Source organism: Vigna umbellata, chromosome 9 (assembly GCF_029865625.1).
Source record: "Vigna umbellata cultivar VRB3 chromosome 9, Vumbellata_1.0, whole genome shotgun sequence".
Taxonomy (NCBI): domain Eukaryota; kingdom Viridiplantae; phylum Streptophyta; class Magnoliopsida; order Fabales; family Fabaceae; genus Vigna; species Vigna umbellata.
The window spans coordinates 35,638,464-35,660,276 of NC_142173.1; the positions used below are offsets into that span (position 1 = coordinate 35,638,464).

General features: G+C 37.2%; 2 protein-coding genes across 3 annotated transcripts; both read left to right on the forward strand.

The window, feature by feature from the left end:
* Window positions 1–3,257: 3,257 nt before the first annotated feature.
* On the forward strand, window positions 3,258–15,078 carry LOC124837929 (MAG2-interacting protein 2). Its single transcript, XM_047313421.2, is given in 14 exon segments — window positions 3,258–3,685; window positions 3,771–3,819; window positions 3,901–4,074; window positions 4,175–4,376; window positions 4,566–4,741; window positions 5,979–6,978; window positions 7,695–8,420; window positions 8,422–8,663; window positions 9,263–9,351; window positions 9,519–9,878; window positions 10,247–11,471; window positions 11,647–11,912; window positions 12,264–13,614; window positions 13,617–15,078. Coding segments are annotated over 14 exon segments (7,179 nt in total). The 5' UTR covers window positions 3,258–3,601; the 3' UTR covers window positions 14,852–15,078.
* Window positions 15,079–15,763: 685 nt separating this feature from the next.
* Window positions 15,764–18,492, forward strand: LOC124837930 (uncharacterized). 2 transcript variants are annotated; one of them, XM_088098285.1, is made up of 3 exons: window positions 15,764–16,011; window positions 17,193–17,352; window positions 18,109–18,492. In XM_088098285.1, exons 1-3 carry the CDS (start codon window positions 15,909–15,911, stop codon window positions 18,356–18,358), a joined length of 513 nt encoding a protein of 170 aa, XP_087954411.1. In that variant the 5' UTR covers window positions 15,764–15,908; the 3' UTR covers window positions 18,359–18,492. The 2 variants fall into 2 exon arrangements, with proteins under 2 accessions (XP_087954411.1, XP_087954412.1); XM_088098286.1 differs by having other exon boundaries at window positions 15,769–16,011; window positions 17,182–17,352.
* The last annotated feature ends 3,321 nt before the right edge of the window (window positions 18,493–21,813 follow it).

The following is a 21,813-nucleotide window of genomic DNA, read 5'->3' on the forward strand; positions in this document are numbered from 1 at the left end:
GACATTTGAATACGTGAGAAATCGGTAAGTTGGACTGAAAGGTAGTTAGAGTAAAATACAATATTTATATTTGTTAATGAAAGTTGAGCATAATAATTCAAAATGAAAAAAATAATTAGTACAACTAATCCTACTTGCTCAACTAAATAATCCAATGAAAGAAAGTAAAAACAATGATTTTAGGTGTTAAAATTGACAAAAAAGAAATGTTAATGACATGATATTTTACTTTAACACAGATTATGGACTGCTTTGAAGTTCCTTTCAGAATATGTTTTATAACATAAAATTGGAGGTGAGATTCATGGAAAGTATATTAGTATATTTAAATTACCATTTACTTAGGAATATGTTTCTGCTGAGTCCGGGCGGACCCTGTAAAAACACACAAACTTACTGTCGAAGACGAACGGGCGGGCGGCGAAGATACCTGGACCGGGCGGACACTGCTGAATCCTACGAACCGGAGCTAGCTGCACTGACGGGCGGCACCAAGATGGACGATCGCTGTTCCACACTCCAAACCGGGCGGACGTCCTATAATCCAGACGCTCTCTCTTTGCTCCAAGCCGGGCGGACGTCCTCCTCTCCTGGCGGATGGACCTTCGTTCTCTGCTCCAAGCTGGCCGGGCGTCCTTCCGTACTTAGCGCTGCTCCACACTCCTAGTTGGGGAGGGGCCGGGTACCTGCTAAAGGCACTCCGACGCTCAAGTCAGCAATATTACAGAGCGATTGTGATGCGTGTATGCATCGTTATTCAAGTTGGTCAGAGTTCATACCTGAGACCTTTATTTATAGTGAGTTGTAATGGGCTTTTACCTTTTGGGGGCCTGGGGACGGCCCAATAATACCTTAATCTTCGTTAAGGACTTTAATGTGTCATTAGCATTTAACCGTGTAATCAGCAACGTGCGTCGGTTGGGAATGATGGTCGGTCAGGGATGTTACCCTAGGTGGGCGTCCAGCTCTCGGGCGGACGTCCAATCCTTGGGCGGACGTCCAGCTCTTGGGCGGTCCTCCACTCCTTGGGCGGTCGTCCACTCCTTGGGCGGACGTCCAGCTCTTGGGCGGACGTACAATCCTTGGGCGGACGTCCAGCACTTGGGCGGTCGTCCACTCTTTGGGCGGACGTCCAGCTCTTGGGCGGACGTCCAGCTCTTGGGCGGACGTACAATCCTTGGGCGGACGTCGAGCACTTGGGAGGTCGTACAATCCTTGGGCGAGCGTCCGGCTCGTGAATGCGTACCAGATTATTGGGCGGACTGGCGGATGACGGACGTCCGGTTCCTAAGGACGCTCGGTCCAGACTGTTTGGCGGACGTCCGGATTATTGGGCGGACACGCCAACTTAGGCGGACGTCCACTTCTCAAATGGCTGGCCGCTCGTTCGGTCCAGCCTCCGGGGCGGACATTTTACCTTGCACGGACGTCAAGCCTCGGGCGGACGTTCTACTTTGGGTAGACGTCCTCTATCGGTACATATGGCGCCGTCTATGTGGGCGTCCTTCCGTACGGCATCCGGCACCTCTGGTACATAAGCCCCCCAAGTCCTAGTGCACGTAGTGTGCGTAGGATTATGAATAATCATCTAAAATAAGAGAAGATTTGACGCCATGGTCATACATATTTCCCAGACGTTTCGTCCCTCGGCATTTTCCTGAAGAACACTTTTTGTGAGTGTAGAGAGTGCGGTGCTATCTTGTGGTGATAAAATTCCATGTGAGTTCTTCAAATTTTCTCTTACAAACAGGGGTTCTACCCGGTTGGCGGATGGACATTTAGCCATTTAGGTGACGCTCTGCACTCCCTGGTACATACGTTCTGCCTTGGTTGGCTGGACGCTCGCCACATTGGACGGGCGTTCCATCTTGGGCGGACGTCCAAATGGCTGGACGCTCGTCCTGAATTCCATCTTTGGGCGGACGGCCCCTCTTTGGGATGACGTTCTGTCTTGGTTGGCGGGACGCTCGCCATCTTAGGCGGACGCTTGTCATTTTGGACGGACATGCCATCTTGGACGGACGTCGTTGGACGCTCACCACATTAGACGGGCGTTCCATCTTGGGCGGTCGTCCACATGGCTGGATGCTCGTCCTATGCCGGCAGGTCCTGTTATTACAGAATACTAATTGGGACAAGTTTAATAAGAGTATTTAGAAACATGTCTCAATGTCTCACTTTAAACCACAAATATATTAGAAATCTTATTAAAGATCAATTTTATATCTTATATGGGTCTTGACATGAAAGAGAAGAATTCCAAGATATGGAAAGAAAAATTATGTTAAATATTTGGATATGTACGAGATGTAATAATGATAAATGTTTAGAGATATAACTTCATAAACAGTTCTCTTTTTTTAATGGGTTCTAGCATCTATAATGTTCTATTGTTATATTTATAGAAATTTATTTCTTAAAAATATTTAAAAACATGTGTTTCGAGGAATAAGGTCAAAATCAATCATTCATACCTTGATGTCATGATCACATTTACCATATTTCTCCATTTCACTACACACAACACAAAAAGGAAAATGGGTTGTGGAAAAAAGGATGAAGGACAACATTGCCATGTCAAAGATGGTAGACTAAAGGGAAAAACTGTCAGCGGTGGTAGATAAATTACCAGAAAATGGACACACCATATACACACAATGGAGAGAGAACAAAGAGAATAAGGAGATAAGAACAACTTTTAAAAAAAGTGTAGTAGGATATTTTAGAAAAATCAATTTCAAGCTTATCTCTAATTCTTTGTCACTTTTTTGATTAAAAAATGATATTGAAATGAGCTAATAACTGAATAACACGTGACATTGTCAAAAATTGTCAAAATTTTATTTTTAAGGTATGAGATCCTTTTTACAAACAATATTTTGACACTTTCATTCTCTTGTAATTTGGCACGAAACAATAAAACTTTTAGATTCTATTATTTTTCTTTTTAGGAGTTTTTCACTTCTTTAGATTCCTAAAACTCCTGTAACACATTCGATTTGATGTTGATATCAACCATCATCGTTTTGACTTATAGGTTGAAGGTTCATATTCATGGGACCGAACATCTCAGGGTTGTCCTTCCCCTATGCAAATGTTGAATGTGAAGAGGCTACATGAGAAGGACATGTCGGGGTAGGGTTCTAACGTGTCTAATTTGCAAGAGTTGGAAACGTTGGAACAATTGAAAAATTCTATTAAGGAGAATGAGGAAAGGAGGCGCAACAAAACTCGTAGGAGAATGAGAGGCGCATGAGGTGCGATGCAAGAGAATGAGCGGAAAGAGAATTTAGGATTAGGTTTTCACTTTCACTGAGGGGTAAAGTTGAGATTTTATTATTTAGGGGGTGCAGGAAGAAAGAAAGAGGTGCAGTAAGAAAACCCCTTTCAGGGGGTGCAGGTTCAAATTACAGGAAAAATGGGCTTAGATGGGAGCGGTGGCCCAATTAGGATATTCCGTACAGAAAATGGCGATGATCGAGAAATGGGAATGAACCACCGAAACGGAAGACGGAAGTCAGCTATCTCCGGCTTTGTTACTCGAACGCGGTGCAGTTTTTGAGGTGCGGGGTTTTGGAGAAGACACAGTAACGATTTCCACATGGAGGTGGTGCTCTACGAGACGCGACATCACGCTTCCAATTACCCTCCTCAACACCAAGACCATCTCCATCTCCAACAACAGGTCACACTCTTCTCCCTCTTTTCTTTCTTCTATTCATATTGGCGCTCTAATTCCCTCGCTTTCGTTCACCATTCTTCCATTTCAGGCAAACGAAAGCGCCAAGGCTACGTTCTTCTCCTTGCTTTCTTCTCGAGGTAACTCTCGCCTTCTGTTTGACTTCGTTCAATCCTGATCAGCGCTTGTTGTTTGGATCCAACTAATGTTTCTTCCTGAAGGTGTGAGCCATCTCAAAGATAAATGGACTGAATACAAGCAACCGAAGAGACTCAGAAGATTGGTGTCGCTGTTCGTTTCCGCCACAGCCAAACACGTTGCAGTTGCCGCGGGAAATCGGATATCGATTTTTAGTAAAGAGGACGACTATCAACATCCATGCGCCATTTTCACCAGTGAGATTTATTAATTTGTTTATTTAATTTCGCTCTGAAATTTGTTTTGTACTGAATGGTGGAAACGCAATTAGATTCTGATAAGCAATTGGTTCCTTAGGTACTAGTCTTGCTACGTTTAGTTTAGGAACTTGGTCTGAAGATGAAGAAGTTCTTGGAGTTGCGGACGACTCTGATACACTCTATTTTATCAAATTCAGTGGCGTAGTTGTCGCAGAAATCTCGAAGAAAAATCTGAAAGTCTCTTCTCCAATTGTTTCCCTATTGTCTGATGTCGATTTGGATACAAGCGAGTCTTACTTGTAAGTTTCTTTTCTTTTTCTGTGTTTTTATATACCATACAACTTACAAGGAATGGGAAATGTGATTATTTTGTTGCTGATCTCCAAAATATGGCCATTCTGTAATTGTTTCAAAATGTTTATTGTTGAGAACTACTTGGCGTAGGAGATGGAATGTCGGTTTGAAATGTTGCACTTTTTGAGGTGTAGGTTCTCCGTTATTACATCAGATGGTTTGGTTCAGAAAATTGAGATCAGCCGTGGCCAGAGGGGCTCTACCTTTCGAAATTACATTTCGAATCGCACGATTGATATTTGCAACAATATTTTCTGCCTTGATCACCATAGTGAACTTAACCTTTTTGTGGCTGTTCACAAGAACTCTGGTATGTATGTTTTTGGTTGGTTATTTTCTCAATTATTCTCTGTTATGTAAGTGTGGGTTCTGAATTTAGGTTGAGTTATTATATTATTTATTATAGACAAATCAATGTAGGCTCCCTTTTACTTCTGACTGCTGATCTGATACTGGAAGAAACTTCGCTCTCTACATGGTGAAAGATTATGCAGGAAATGTGATTTGCTTCTGTTAGTGTCATGGGTTAACCTTTCACCTGATCCATTTCAGCCAATTTTGCGAGGGTAAACAAAGCAATAAGTGGAATATCTTGATAAATATTTTCAAAAGCAAAAGAAACCTTGTTTTCATTATGAACCTTTACTTCTTCTGCAGTAAAAAAAAGACTTTTTCTTTATAATCTGAGAAGTTGGTTGTTAGTTTAAATAATTATTGTAAATCCAATAAAAAGTATTGGTGGGCTTTTGTTTACTAGAAGGTTTGGACCATATTAACGAACAATTAAAGTTTTTACATGTTTAATTCCCTATTAAAAGTATCTAATTAAGGGTCTAAACTGTAAATATGTATCTTACATTACGTACATATTCTAATTTTTCTATTTTATACTCAATGTAGTAGAGTGAGAATGTTGGGTTTTGGGGGGTTTGAAAAGTGAACCTAACTAGGAAAGATAGGATTAGAAGTGATCGTATTAGACACTAAAATCTTGCCTTAGTTGGTTCAGGAATATGTGAAGAGACTAATAGAAGTCCAAGAAAGGAGAGTAGGTTATGTGGAGATTAGCCCTATTAGAGCCAGAGGAAGACTAAGAAAAACTACATCAAAACTATGGAGAAGGATTTGGAGCTAGAGGTCTGTGGTCTCATGGACATAATTCACATTAGAACATTCTAGCATTGTTTGACCCATGTAGTTGACCCACCAAATAGGATTTTGTCACTGTTGTTTAATTTGGGAAGAGATTATTTCAGTGATTTCAAGCCTTAGAATACACATGGAAAACTATATTTTTTATTTGGATAAAGGACATGAGTAATTCCATTAATGAACTTATATTGTGTGCTTGATTCAAATTTCAAAAACATATTTTATCATCTGCACCTGTACTTCTTCCGTTATATTCTCTAACAATATTTCCTATTTTATTAATCAGGTATTCTTGAAATATGGATAATAGAATGTAGTGTTTCTACAAGTCATTAATATCTATTAAACATTATTTTTCCAAGTTCTTCACTGATTACTTATGTATATATCTTCAGGATCTAGCCATCTTTCTCTGTTGCGGAGGAATTCAAGTACAGAACTGGAGCAGTTGTTCTCTTTGCAATTTGAGGGATTATATTTAAAGCCAAAAGATTACAGAGGTCTACTGACATATGCAAAGGTGCTAATCTCACCACAGGCTTCATTCGTTGCTACTCTGGATTTAACAGGGTGCTTGCATATTTTTAAGCTGGACAAAGAAGGCCTCACACTCTCCCGGTTTGTCTTGGGAGAGAGAGATGATTCACCAACGTCTGGTAATTTATCAAATGGAGTGAACAAATCTTGTGTGGGTTTTATGGATTTTACTTGGTGGTGTGACCATATCCTTGCCATTGTAAACAGGAGTGGTGTGGTTATGTTGATTGACATCCTTAGTGGTTCTATAGTTCCAGAAGAGGATCATGCATATTTTTTACCTGTTCTGGAAAGAGCACTGAAATATAAGGGCTGTGTTTTTCTTTTAGCAAGTCAATCATCGAAAGAAGGTGATGCTTTGCATGTTGGATCAACAGAAGAGTTGCATCAGACAGATTGGATAATTGAAGATAGGCCTAATCAATTTCACCTTTCTAGATTTCTCTGGCACCTTGTTTCATTTACTGAGAAGACTGTCCCTGAAATGTATAGTATACTGATTAGCAAGAAAAAATATCAGTCTGCACTGGATTTCGCTGATAGTCATCGATTGGATAAAGACGAAGTTCTGAAGTCACAGTGGTTGAATTCTAGCCATGGAGTAAATGAAATAAAAAACATTTTGTCAAATATTAAGGATAAAAATTTTGTACTTTCAGAATGTATTGATAGAATTGGAGTGACAGAAGATGCTGTGAAGGCTTTGCTAGATTATGGTCTACGCATCACTGACCATCATAAATTCTCAGAAGTAGATGATGATAATTCTAGTAAAGTCTGGAATCTTCGACTTGCCAGACTTCAAATCTTACAATTTAGAGACAGGCTGGAAACATACCTTGGAATAAACATGGGCAGGCAAGTTACAGATGTCTATTTTGTTAAAATAAATTATATTTTTTATGCTTTTGTTAAATCTAGAAGTTTTTTCTACATGTGTTTCTTTTTCTATTTTTTATTAAAATTGAAATATCATTGAGAAGAAGATAAGTTAGCACAGAGGATAGGGAAATTTGCCAATTAAAAAACGTGGAGGATAGGGAAATGAGAATCCTCTTTAACAGAAGCAAAGCATAGGATAGAGTAAACATGAATTAGGCCTAGTTGTCAAATACCTCAGCATATTCTCGTGGGAGGAATATTGAATAAATGGTAATTTGGTTAAATTCACTACCATCTATTTTCTCAGTTTGTTTACAGTACACTGGTGAACACACACACTAACAAAAGAAAACCAGTCTTTAAGCTGAAATTTTGGATTTTGTTAATCTTTTCTTAAATCTTAATGTTAAGTTCCTTAAGATCAACTTCCAGGATGTGATTGCAACAATTAAAAACTTGAACGTGCTTTGATCTATTTATTTCCTTTTGTTGACAATGTTGCAAATATCCATTTCCTTGAACCATAGCACGTTAACAAAACCTTAAGAGGTGTGTATATATACATAATTCCAAAAGATGACCATATTATTGATTTAGAATGAATGACCGATAGGATATTTGATCATTTGCTATTGTTCAATAATTCTTATGGTTTCCACTGACTCAAAGTTCATTGACACAGTTTTCTGCAGGTTTTCTGTGCAGGAATATAGCAAATTCCGCGTTATGCCTGTTAATGAGGCTGCCATATCACTTGCTGAGAGTGGAAAAATTGGAGCACTAAACTTGCTCTTCAAGCGTCATCCATATTCTTTGTCTCTATTTATGTTGGAAATTTTAGCTGCCATCCCAGAAACTGTTCCTGTACAAATGTATGGGCAGCTTCTTCCTGGGAGGTCTCCCCCGTCTGGTTTTGCTGTGAGGCAAGATGATTGGGTTGAATGTGAGAAGATGGTTCACTTCATCAATGCATCAGTTAAAAACCATGACATTCTAATACAAGTCAAAACTGAACCTTTTGTTAAGCATTTCCATGGATTTTCTTGGCCTTCAATTGATGAGCTCTCAAACTGGTATACAAATAGAGCAAGAGTGATGGATGATTTTAGTGGACAGCTGGATAATTGCCTCAGCCTGCTTGAGTTTGCCCTTCGCAAAGGCATATCTGAATTACAACCGTTCCATCAGGATGTGTTATACTTGAATCAAATTATTTACTCCAATGATGATGATAGTGAAATGGGCTTCAGCATGAATCTTGCCAAGTGGTTAGAATTGTCAGACTATGAAAAATTTAAATTTTTGCTTAAGGGAGTGAAAGAGGAAAATGTAACTGAAAGGTTACACAATAGAGCCATTCCATTTCTGTGTGAAAAGTTTCGCAAGGTATCCTTACTTGGAAATGTCACTGTTTCTGATTACAAATCGAAATATAGAGGAATCGTTTTTAGTCAGATGGTTGAAGGACACTTCTGAGGAGAATAGATTGGACATATGCTTGGTGGTAATTGAAGAAGGGTGCAGAAACTTCCAAAGTAATGACTATTTCAAAACTGAGGTTGAAGCTGCTGATTGTGCTTTGCAATGCATATACTTGTCCACAGTTCTAGATAAGTGGAGTACTATGGCTGCTATACTATCTAAAGTTTCTCAAATACAAGGTGAGTTTGAATATTAGAGCTGGAAAAAATGTCTTGTAATGAATCCAGTTTTCTGTACCTATCTTCATTCAATGCTTCAAATGTGCATGGTATATTTTTCAGATGCGTGGACTACTAATCTAAAATGCAAAATAACCCAAAAATCTTAAAATGGCTGTAACTTTCCATGCTAATCTTCCTCTAAACTTTTGAAAATTTACATCCTTTGTCTTGTTGGTCCCTTGTGTAACAAATTTGTCAGTTTGTGTTAATCCTGGAATACAAGATTATGCTAAGTGTTTCTTGCCTAATCATTTTCTTTCACTGTATTGTCTCCTGTGCTGAAAAGGTCTTGTTTTAGTCATTCAATGTGGATGAGAATTATGCTTGCAATTCTGTTATCCAATGTTGTTTTGCTGCCTGTGTTGTATATTTGATTGACATATACTTGTGTTGTTGTTAAGGTGAGTTGTGCACATCATTTTAATCCCAAAACTTACCAATGAAAAATGCTGCAAGTCTATGTGTGCCTGCATGTGTTGTTGTGAATTAGTGTAGATTTCATGTGGCTGATTCAGTTGCATTAGTTCCAATCTATTTACGAGTAAATTATTGAACAGATGGTGCATCTCAAGTTGAGGACCTTGAGAGAAGACTTAAAATTGCTGAAGGTCACATTGAAGCAGGGAGGCTTTTGGCATTTTACCAGGTTGGTATTTTGACCTCTATGCCCAACCAAATTTTTGTAACCAATGTGTGTCACTATTGCTTGCATTGCACATTTTTTTTCCACTATTTTGTAGAATGATTCTACAATTCTTGTTATTGTTTTGTAGCTATGTTGTGTTTACTATGTTGTTTTATGGATCTATACAGGTCCCAAAGCCATTAAACTATTTCCTAGGTGCTCAGTCAGATGAAAAGGGTGTAAAACAGATCATACGTCTTATTCTTTCTAAATTTATTCGTCGTCAGCCAAGCCGGTCAGATAGTGAATGGGCCAGCATGTGGCGTGATATGCAGTATTTGAGGGAAAAGGCATTTCCTTTCCTGGACCGGGAGTATATTTTGACTGAATTTTGTAGAGGACTGCTCAAAGCTGGGAAGTTTTCTCTTGCAAGAAATTACTTGAAGGGTACAAGTTCAGTTGCTTTGGCTTCGGAGAAGGCTGAAAGCCTTGTCATTCAAGCAGCTAGGGAGTACTTCTTCTCAGCTTCGAGTCTTTCTTGCTCTGAAGTAAGATTGCCTTTAACAGCTTATTATCTGTAACATCTAATGCTTAAAATCTTTGTTAGCCTTTCTCATGATAATCCATCATGTTATCACAACCATGCACTCAAACGTAAGAACTATTATGTTAGCCTTTCTCATGATAATCCATCTTTGTTAGCCTTTTTTTTGTAGCTTTTTCAGTTTTTACCTACTTTGCAATAGTGATTGAAATGAGAGTTTTTAATATACATTATGCTCTTGTTAACTGTCTTCTAAATCACTTCAAAGCACCATTTTTTTCTTCTTGATAGTCTTCTATATGCAGCTATGTTTATGCTAACCAATCCTCAACTACATGAATTGATTAATTATGTTGCTACAATTTATTCCAGATCTGGAAGGCCAGAGAATGTCTTAATCTATATCCAAGTAGTGGAAATGTAAAGGCGGAGGCAGATATTATTGATGCACTTACTGCTAAACTTCCAAACCTTGGAGTGAATATTCTGCCCATGCAATTCAGGCAAATAAAAGATCCCATGGAAATTATAAAAATGGCAATCACAAATCAAAGTGGAGCATATTTTCATGTTGATGAACTTATTGAGGTTGCTAGACTTCTTGGCTTGAGGTCTGCTGATGACATATCAGCTGTTGAGGAAGCTATTGCTAGAGAAGCTGCAGTTTCTGGTGATTTACAGCTGGCATTTGATCTTTGTCTTGGTTTGGCCAGAAAAGGACATGGTACCGTATGGGATTTATGTGCTGCAATTGCAAGAGGCCCTGCCCTTGATAATATGGATGTGGACTCTCGAAAGCAGCTATTAGGGTTTGCTTTAAGCCACTGTGATGAGGAATCTATTGGTGAGCTTCTCCATGCATGGAAAGATCTAGATATGCAAGGCCAGTGTGAAATATTGATGATATCAACAGAGACAAATCCTTCCAAATTTTCAGTAGAAGGCTCATCTTTAAACTCCCTTCCAAATCAAAGTTTTCAAAATATACTAGATGTTAATGGTTGTTTTCAGGAGTTTGATGGTATTGGTGATGACAATCAGGATGTTCATCTTCAGAAAGCTAGAGACGTGCTTTCCATTGTTGCGAAAACCTTGGCTATTGGAGATCGAACTGATTGGGCATCAATCTTGACTGAAAATGGGAAAGTTCTGTCTTTTGCTGCTTCACAGCTCCCCTGGTTGATTGAATTAAGTAAGAAAGGAGAGCATCATAGGAAAATCAGTACCGGAAAGCAATATCTAAATATCAGAACGCAAGCTGTGGTAACCATTTTGTGCTGGTTGGCAAGAAATGGATTTGCCCCAAGAGACAACCTGATTGCCTCTCTAGCAGAATCAGTTATGGAGCCACCAGTCACCGAAGAGGAAGATATAATGGGGTGCTCCTATCTTTTGAATCTTGTTGATGCCTTCAATGGGGTAGAAATTATAGAAGAACAACTCAAAATAAGAAAAGACTATCAAGAAATTTGTAGTATCATGAGTGTTGGGATGGCATACAGCTTACTACATAACTCTGGACTAAAGACTGATCCTTCTCATCGGAGGGAGCTATTGAAGAGGAGGTTTAAGGAAAAGCATGCATCACCCAGTTCTGGTGATTGTCTTTTTTGTTATTTGCTGTTAATTGTATATTTGTTCAGTAGTTGAACTATTTAAAATAGTTTGATGATCATGCTTGTGTTGATTGTGAATTTCTTTCTTCCACTATTTTTTCTTACTTTTTTGCATATGTAACTGACTAAGACAATGTTTTTATTATGTTTATTCAGACGATATGGATAAACTTGGCAAAGTACAATCCTCATTTTGGAGAGAGTGGAAATTGAAGTTAGAAGCACAAAAACGTCTCACTGAACATTCCAGAGCACTAGAAAAAATAATTCCCGGGGTTGAGACAGAGCGCTTTTTGTCCAGGGATTCCATCTATATTGAGAATGTTGTTATCTCTCTCATTGAGTCAGTAAAGTTAGAAAGAAAGCACATTTTGAAGGACATTTTAAAACTGGTTGACACGTATGACTTGAACTGTACTGAGGTATGAGGATTTGCAAGAATGCAATGAAACGTAAACTGTGAAGAAAACAATGTTGCTTACAATGAAATTATTTGTCTCTTATTGTTCCTTAGCCTATATATAATGTTGTAAAAGTTCTATTATTGGCTTTGGTAATCTCTTGGTAAATTCAGTGTCAAGTAGTATTAGTATCAGTGTAAAGTAGGTATGAACTTGTAGTTTCGTCCATCAGTGGTTTCAATTGAAGGGGTGCTCCATTATGAAAATTGTTTTCATCCAATCCTTAACCGTTTAGCTTTTTAAGTCAACTAGTTCTTTGAACAAAACGTAATACAATCCACTGATGAAACCTATTTTTTTTGTTTTTTTTAGGTGCTATTGCGTTACCTAACTGCTGTCCTTGTTTCTGATACTTGGAGCAATGATGATATTACTGCTGAAGTTGCAGGCTATAAAGGGGAAATTATCAGTAATAGTGAGAAAACCATTGAAACCATCTCAACAATTGTATACCCTGCAATTGACGGGTGCAACAAACTTCGCCTTGCTTATGTGTATGGCTTGTTATCAGAGTGCTACTTGCAACAGGAAAATACCAAAGACTTATCGCCAGTGCTGCAGGTTGATCATGTAAATGCCAATGTAAGCTTGGCACAATATTATAAGGTCATCGAGCAAGAATGCAAAAATGTATACTTTATCCCTAACCTGAACTTCAAAAATATTGCTGGGCTACATGGTTTGAACTTTGAGTGCTTTAGTGATGAAGTTTATGCATGTATTGAGGAAAGTAGCATGCCAGCTTTGTCAAAAATGGTACAGGCTCTTGTCAATATGTACGGAGACTCATTGCCTGATGGTTTCATGTCATGGCAGGATGTCTACAGGTATTACGTTGTAAGTTTGCTGAAAGATTTGGAGACTAAAGTTACTACTGATTCTAGCAATAGAACTCCTGAATATCTGCAAGGCTTTATAAACAAGCTTGAACAGAGTTATGATTTGTGCCAAGTGTATATTAAGCTTTTGAGCCGGCCTGATGCTTTGGGGATCATGAAGCAGTATTTCACCATAATCTTGCCTTTCTTCAGTTCATATGGACTCCTACCTGACAATTCAACATGGCAAGAGTGCCTTATTGTTCTTCTGAACTTTTGGATGAGGTTGACAGATGATATGAAAGAAATTGCATTGGAGAAAAATTCAGTAGAAACTGGTTGCTTCGATCCACAATGTTTAATGAATTGCCTGAAGGTTTTTATGAAATTGGTAATGGAAGATATCATCTCCCCTAGTCAGGGCTGGGGCAGCATATGTGGCTATGTCATTTGTGGGTTAAAAGGTGATTCTTCTGCAGAAATTTATAGTTTCTGCAGAGCTATGATTTTTTCTGGCTGCGGGTTTGGTGCTGTTGCAGAGGTTTTTACCGTTGCATCATCAGATTCTGGTTTAGCTTCTGATAGTGGCCAAGATTCTCCGGATCTTCCTCATTTTTATTTGCATATTCTTGAAGCTGTTTTGTCGGAATTGATCAGTGGATCCCATGAGAGCCAGAACCTGTATCATATATTGTCTTCTTTAAGCAAGCTAGAAGGTGACTTGAAGGTTATGCAATGTGTTAGACATGTAATTTGGGAAAGAATGGTCCAATTCTCTGATAATTTGCAGTTGCCAAGTTCAGTCAGAGTTTTTGTGCTAGAGCTAATGCAATTTATCTCGGGTAAAAAATTAGGGGTTTCTCTACAGAAATACTAGCCAATGTTCAACCATGGGAAGAATGGAATGAATCGGTTTATGCTAGTAGAAAGAGCGAGACTGATGTTGACAAGTCATTGCCAGATCACAAAGACTCTTCTAGTAGGGTTACAAATACTTTGATTGCTCTTAAATCATCTCAGCTTGCGGCCTCAATCTCTCCTAGCATAGAAATTACCCCTGATGATCTATTGAATGCAGACAAGGCAGTGTCTTGCTTTATGGGGTTGTGTGGAGAAGCTCGTGAAGATCTCCATTTTGATGCTCTTCTGGCTATTTTGGAAGAGTGGGATGGACTGTTCACTGCAGGGAAAGATGGAGAAACCATTGCTGAAGCAACTGATGGAGGAAATGACTGGAACAATGATGATTGGGACGAGGGATGGGAAAGCCTTGAGGGAGTAGACAATCCTGAGAAAGAGAAGATAGAAGACTCTGTTTTGGTTCACCCTTTGCATGTGTGTTGGGCGGAGATTTTCAGAAAATTCATAAGCCTTTCAAGGTTTACTGATCTGCTGAGACTTATTGATCAATCATCTTTAAAGCCTAATGCTGTGTTACTTGATGAAGATGATGCCTGCAGCTTAATCCAGATGGCATTTGGCATTGATTGCTTTCTGGCTTTGAAGATGTCACTGTTGCTGCCTTACAAAACATTACAGTTGCAGTGCCTAGGTGCAGTTGAGGATAGCATCAAACAAGGCATCCCTCAATCAAGGAGCAAGGACTACGAGTTATTAATTTTAATTTTATCTTCTGGAATTCTTACTTCTATCATCACTGATTCTACCTATGGTACTATTTTCTCTTATATCTGCTATTTGGTCGGAAATTTATCCAATCAATCTCAACAAGCTCTGGTGTCAGGTAGAGGAATTCACAACAATGAAGATCATGAGAATCAGTTGCTTCTTTTCACAAGGATCCTTTTGCCTAATTTCATTTCAGAACTTGTGAAGGCTGATCAACATATTCTAGCCGGATTTCTAGTCACAAAATGTATGCATGGTAATGAATCACTTAGTCTCATTAACATTGCCGGGGCCAGTCTTAAGAGGTATATGGAGATGCAGCTGCAAATGCTACAGATAAGCGAATTCCCTGTTGAGAAGACATGTAAAACATTGAAGAACACCGTTGGCCGTTTGAGAGGCAAACTTAGTAGTTTGATTCAATCCATATTGCCATTGGTTTCTGCTAGTTAGTTGATACCATTTTCAATTTGATTAGGTGGTAGCATTTGTATCGATTTAGATCCGGGGGGTTTTGTTGACCTACTATTTACATATATTCCGATTTGATTAAGATGGGTTACTTGGTCAAAAGAATGCTAGTTAGAGATTTGAAAATTCATACATGTATATGTATATATGTATTTTCGGAAGTGGCGGAGACTTGTGTATTGGTTAATAATTAACTGTTTTCGCTTTGAGACTTGTGCATCTGTTTGTTACTAAACGAAGAGAAGGAGAAAAATCAGTTTATTTACTTTCATGCGCAGAATATTAAAGTGGCAAATGAATGAGGAGTATGGAAGAATTGGTATCCAATAAATAATGTGCATTGGAGAAAAATGCTTCACAGTTCGAGGGAACCAGTGTTGCCCCTTAGGCCATCTGGCATTTTTCATTGATAAATTCTATGCTTGATACAAGTTTTTATTAAACATTTATGGCATGGCATACAATATAGAGATTTTTTTGCTCTAGCCAAATCGTTTATTATTTTTAATATCTTGAGACGTTGCTACAAAAATATTCCTTACTTTAATTACACATGAAGAACTTATACAGTTACACACACTCAAGATAATTACTCTTCATGATATAATAACTAACATCAACTTGTAAATAATTAAATTAGTTTAGGATTAAATATGTACTGGATATAAAAAAAATATTACTAATTTTCATTAATTAATTTACTGTATAATTTTTTTACACTATTAAACTCTTAAAGAATCGCAGCAAAAAAAAGTTGTATAAAGAATAATTATAAAAGCGGTAGGACGCGATCTCTTGAATGAATGGTTGACAGAGCGAGTAGCTAGCATGCACCAACATATACCTACGCGCGAAAATAATGTAATAATAATATTATATTATAAAATAAGCAAAGCTGTTGTGGATTCTTGCATTCCTCCTACTAGAAGCAACTAACAAAAAACAACAAAAATGAATGTTTTGTTAGTATTATGATTGCACAGACAGAATCCAAGGAAACGAAACTCGTGAGTGTTATTTGGAAGAATTATGTGAGTTTATGATTATTTTCAAGTTGTCGAAAATGGAGAGGTTGCCTGTGGAAATATGTACGAAGATATTCGGTCTCTTGGATTACTACCATCTTTCTGTTGCTCAACAAGGTCAGCCTCACCCACTCACTGTTTTTTCATTTTTACGTTCTTATCTCTTTGCAAAAGTTATTTTTTTTTCCAATCCAATTGGTGTTGCAATTGATCTCCAAGTTTCAAAACAGCAGTGTCTTCCATTTTATCTGAATTGACTTTCTTCAATTTGTCTGATTCAATTTTCATATTGATTGGCTTGGATAATCTGTTATGTTTTCCACCGAATTGGATCTGAGATTGAAGTGATCATGAGATGAATATGATCCCCTAAATTCGGTGGATTTGTTTGTTCAGTTTTCCCTGAATCAGGTCAACTACTGGCTCTTCCTTTCTTTAATGTTTGAATTGAGGATCTTTTCCATCAGAAACAAAAGGTGGAAGGCAACTCTGACTATTGCAGATCATATCAAAATAAAATCAGGAAAATAATTTCGTTTTGTGTAGTTTCATTTAGGGAAAATAACCAATAAAGGCTGCAACCTTTGTCACTTGTTGCTCAGCCTGCAACCAGTAATCATATATTAGTTACCTGGTAAAGGTTCCCGAAGAACATGAGTTTCATAGATACCTCTATTGATAAGAGGCCTTTCAGAGTGGTACCAAAAGCAAATCCATGAGGACATGACCCAAAACGGACAATATCTTATCAGTGTGGGGATCTATATGTGGGGATCTATATGTGTTGTCTCTCCCTACAAATGGTATCAGAACCCATAGTTCCTCCATGATCAGGTGGCCGGATCTATGTGTATGTGTGTGAAACTTCCCTACACTTTGAAACAGTGAGATATGTTATTTGTGTTCCCTTGGCCGTGTTCTAACAGTGACCATACTTTTCAAGAAACATAAATCATTTACACAGCTCCCTTCGACAACATCTGGAGCTTGGCCAAATTTTGCCACTTGAAATTGTCGTTTTGATAAGTGATAAAAAGATAATTTGATTTTAAGCTTCACCAAACATTTGATGCCTACCACTTATTGCACAAATACAATTGACTCCACTCAAAAGTTTTTGGCATAGGCTCATCACAAAAACATTGTGGAGTAGGGAAGATGTGTGGCTTCCTAATGCTGTTTAAATTTCCAGATAATACAAGTTTTAATTAGTTTAAACTTGTTAAAGTTCTTAATTGAGAATTATATTAGCTTGTTTGAATAAGGGTTGAACTAAACAAGTTGCAGCACTTGTGCAGTGTGTAGGAAGTGGAAGCTGGTGGGCTCAGACAATGATCTATGGTGTAACCTTTTTAGAGAGAGATGGGGAGAAGATCATTCTGCTTTTTATGCTCCTATTGGCTCAAAATCATGGAAAGATGTATATGAGGTGCAAGATCGTTGTGATCGAATTGGAGTGTGAGTTTTCTAATTTTTCATCTTTTGATGGTCAGAGGAGCTTTTGTTTTCTCCTTGCTTAATCACATGCATTATAATCTTTTCAACAATAACACTGCTAATAACATGTTTTGAAATGCTAATTGATTTGATTGGGAAACAGATAAATCGTTCTCGATGAATGGTTTTAAACCACAAATTTACTTTCAGAAAAAATTGGTCCAAGAATCAGAAAAGTAGACTTAATAGAATAGCTTAATACTACGTTGTCTTAATCCTTTTGCTTAAAATATGACAAAAATTATTTTGAAACCATCTTTTATATTCACTGTATATTAAAATGTACTTATTTTGAAAGAACTTTTATATATTCAGTATAAATTGATTTTAATTAAAGAAAGAACTCAATTTAGTTTTTAATGTTATAAATTTACAGTATTTTGTTTCTTTGGGATAACTTATGTGCCCTTTAATTGTTGCAATTATTTTATTAAGAATGAGTGTTTGACCATTAAACACTAAACCAATACTTTTTTTAGCGGTTTGATTTTAAAATTATTGGTTATATTTGCAACTAAAACATTGATGTATCGAATTCCTCCTACCTAGAACTAGTTTAGGCTCTAACATGAATCAGTAGTATTCAACAAAAACCAATTTTTGTCTCAAAACTGTTTTGGATTTGAGTTGAGACATGAATATTGATCTCAGCTTTTGCAACAATGATAAGACTTCTGATATGAAGGGAAATACTTTATTTGATGTTTGATAAAATAGGGGTTTGAAGATTATTAGAGAAGGCAGTGACTACTATCTTGTTCACCAAGGAGAGATACAGAGACATCTGGGTTCAAGAAAAAATCAGGAAAAAGAAACTGCTCAAAGCTTCCATTCAGAAATTGAATTCAATGGAGAAAGCTGTCTAGCTGAAGAGAGATCATGTCGTGGAATTTTGGACAAAATCCTTTTTTTCATAGGAGATTTGGAAGTTGCTTCTGCAGAAGCCAAACGTAGTCGTGTCAGATGATAGTCTCTACCATTCAATCCACCACTCAACTTCACCGGAAAACTTCTTTGTACCTAACCATTATTTCATGTATATATAATATACTTATCAAACAATGTATTCAGTTATTTCAATAATTTAGCCTTTTCATATAAGTCATGAGAATTATGAGGACCTTCATTGCTTCTATCATTTTGCCTCTCTACCTAGCGCTGCGATCAATATGGAACAAGCTAAAGCTACTATTTTATAATTGAAATTACTAAATTTTATTAAAAGAGTTGGACTGTGTTCAGGTTCATCACAGAAATGATGAAAATTATTAAGTATGGCACGAGTTAATTTAAAAAAATATATATATAAATGCTATGTTTTTATATAAAATTAATGTTGATCCAAAAAGTAATAGAAAGTGACATTTTGTATTGATTTAAATAGTTTGGTCACTACATAATTAATAAACTTGCTTAAAAATAAAAACATTTAAATATAATAAATTTATTTGAAAGTAAAGTTGATGAAAAGCACGATGGAACGCGGTTTGTGACGGGAAAGGATTAAAAAGTTTGAGGCTACGCAAATCCTTTCCCATCAAATTATATTAATTGTGCAATTCATTTTATGGTATGGTATCATGGACTCGAAGAAAATGTATTTTATCAAGATACATACAAAATCATTCGTAAGTCTATCTAAAATAATAATCTCTGATAATCTTTTGTCACAAGTAGTAATAGCTTAATGGCAATTCAAGAAAAGAAACTAGAGGAGAATAATTTTGTTACAAAGAATGAACAAGTAACAAATAATCTTATAATTGTGGATAATAGAAAAAGTGCAAAGATGAGAAGTGATGTCAAGTGAATTTTGGAAGTGATGTCAAGTGAATTTTAGAAGTGATGGAATCTCAACATATGGAATATTCTACTCATTTTGAGAGCCTAACCTAATCAATTAAGTTTGCCAATGTTAAAAAATGTCTACATAAATGCAATAGTGCCAGGAGAAGGGATTATGTTTATCTTGTGATGAGAAATTTTCGACCAGCCATAGAAGTCCCAATAAACAATATTTGTTGTTACAACTAGAGGAATATGAGGACTTCAAACTGGTACCTGAACCACCTGATGTAGTCAATATTCCTCTCATGCAATCATTAAACCACGATCATCACCTTTTTTTTAATGCTCTCAAAGGAGCCTCAAACATTGGTACTATGCGATTTCAAGGTACTATCAATGGGTCACCATTCAAGTACTACTTGATAATGATAGTTCAGATAACTTCTTGCAATCGTAGCTTGCCTATTGTTTGAAATTAGTTATTGAACACACTACTAGATTTCAAGTCTTAGTCGATAAAGGAAATTCCTTAACTATGGACGATAGGGTGAGGGTAGTTGACGTCTAGATCCAAGGGCACTCTTTAAAACTACCAATTTACTTATTGTCAATCTCGAGTGCAGATTTGGTCATAAGGGCAGATTAGTTAGCTACTTTGGGCCCCATAATTTTTACTACAGGGCTTTGACATTGAAGTTCTTTGTGGAAGGTAACTTTTATTACACTTCATGGTGATAAACCACAACTTCCGACTCTAGCCCAATACATCATCTTTGGAGATTTCAAAGGACTCGTGCCATATTGAACTATTTACACTACAATTTTAGCAACCTCATTGTATTGTTGATCACGGGCTGCAATTACCTGAGAATTTGGACCCTAAATTAGCATTACTTTTGCATACCTGTCATGATGTTTTTGCGGTTCCTACTGGTCTTCCTCCTAGTAAATCAAACGATCATTATATTCCTTTGATTACAAGAGCTAGTCCTATTAAGGTTAGACCCTATAGATACCCTCACAGTCAAAAGGAATAAATTGAGAAGATGGTCAGAGAGATGTTAGAAAAAGGCATTATAATGCCCAATAGTAGCCCCTTCTCTTCATCAATTATATTAGTTAAGAAGAAAGATGGTACTTGGAGATTTTGTACCGACTACCGAGCCTTAAATTCCATAACCATTAAAGACAATTTTCCCATTCCCACTGTCGATGAGTTAATTGATGAGTTATTTGGGACTCAATATTTTTCTAAGCTTGATCTCTAGTTTGGCTATCATCAAATCTTGTTTAAAAAGGAAGACCGATATAAGACAACATTCAGAACACATGATGAGCACTATGAATGGCTTGTAATGTCATTTGGGTTGACGAATGCTTTAGCTACACTCTAGTGCTTGATCAATGAAACCTTTCAAGATATGTTGAGGAAATCTATGTTGGTTTTTTTTTACGACGTACTAGTATATAGTCCAACATGGTATTCTCATTTACAACAAGTAGAAGTTGTCTTGTAAGTACTAGGGAAGCACAAATTGCTTGCCAAGTTATCTAAGTGTTCATTTGGTCTTACTCAAGTGGAATACTTAGGATACACTGTTTCAGGTCAAGCAATTAAGGGGATTTTTGGGTCTTACGGGTTATTATAGGAAGTATATCAAGGGTTATGCATCTATTGCATCTCCTTTGACAAATTTGCTCAAGAAAGACAACTTTAAATGGGATGTTGTTGTTACTACAACTTTTGAAACACTCAAATTCGCTTTAACTTAGGCTCCAGTATTCGTTATTCTAGATTTTTCTATGGCTTTTGTATTAGAAACAGATGCATCAAGGACTGGTATAGAAGTCGTGCTTAGTCAAAACAATCATCCATTTGTTGTCTTTTCGAAGAAATTAAACCCCAGACTTCAGAAACAATCATCTTATAGGCGGGAATTATATGTCATCACTGAAGCGATAGAAAAATTCAAACATTACCTTCTGGGGCACAAGTTCTTAATTAGGACAAGTTAAAAGAGTCTCAGGAGCCTTAACCAGCAGTCATTACAAACGTATGAACAACAGTCTTTGTTGCATAAGTTGTTAGGCTACGACTTTACTATCGAGTACAAACCGAAGGACAATTTGGCAGCAAATGCTTTGTTTGGATCCTTTTTCATGGCATGGTCTCAACCAAACTTTGCAATTCTACCTATATTATGTGCCACGATTGCAACAAATACGGAATTAAACAACATTCATGAGTTATGTCACAAGGATACCCCTCCTGACCCTAATTATTCCATACATTATGAATTGTTATACTGGAATGGTAGACTAGTTATTCCTAGGAATCGTGACTTGACTCAACACATATTATATGAATTTCATTCTTCTCCACTTGGCAGACACTCGGGTGTTGCAAGAAATGTATCTCGGATTGCTACACAACTTCACTAACAAGGTCTGCATAAAGACATAACTGATTTTGTTAAACAATGTCTCATTTGTCAACAGACTAAGTCTTCTAATACACTACCTTCCAGCTTATTGCATCATCTTTCCATTCCAACACAGATATGGGATGATATCGCGATGGATTTCATCACGGGCTACTCAATGCTTGTGGTTTTACAATGATCATGTTAGTGG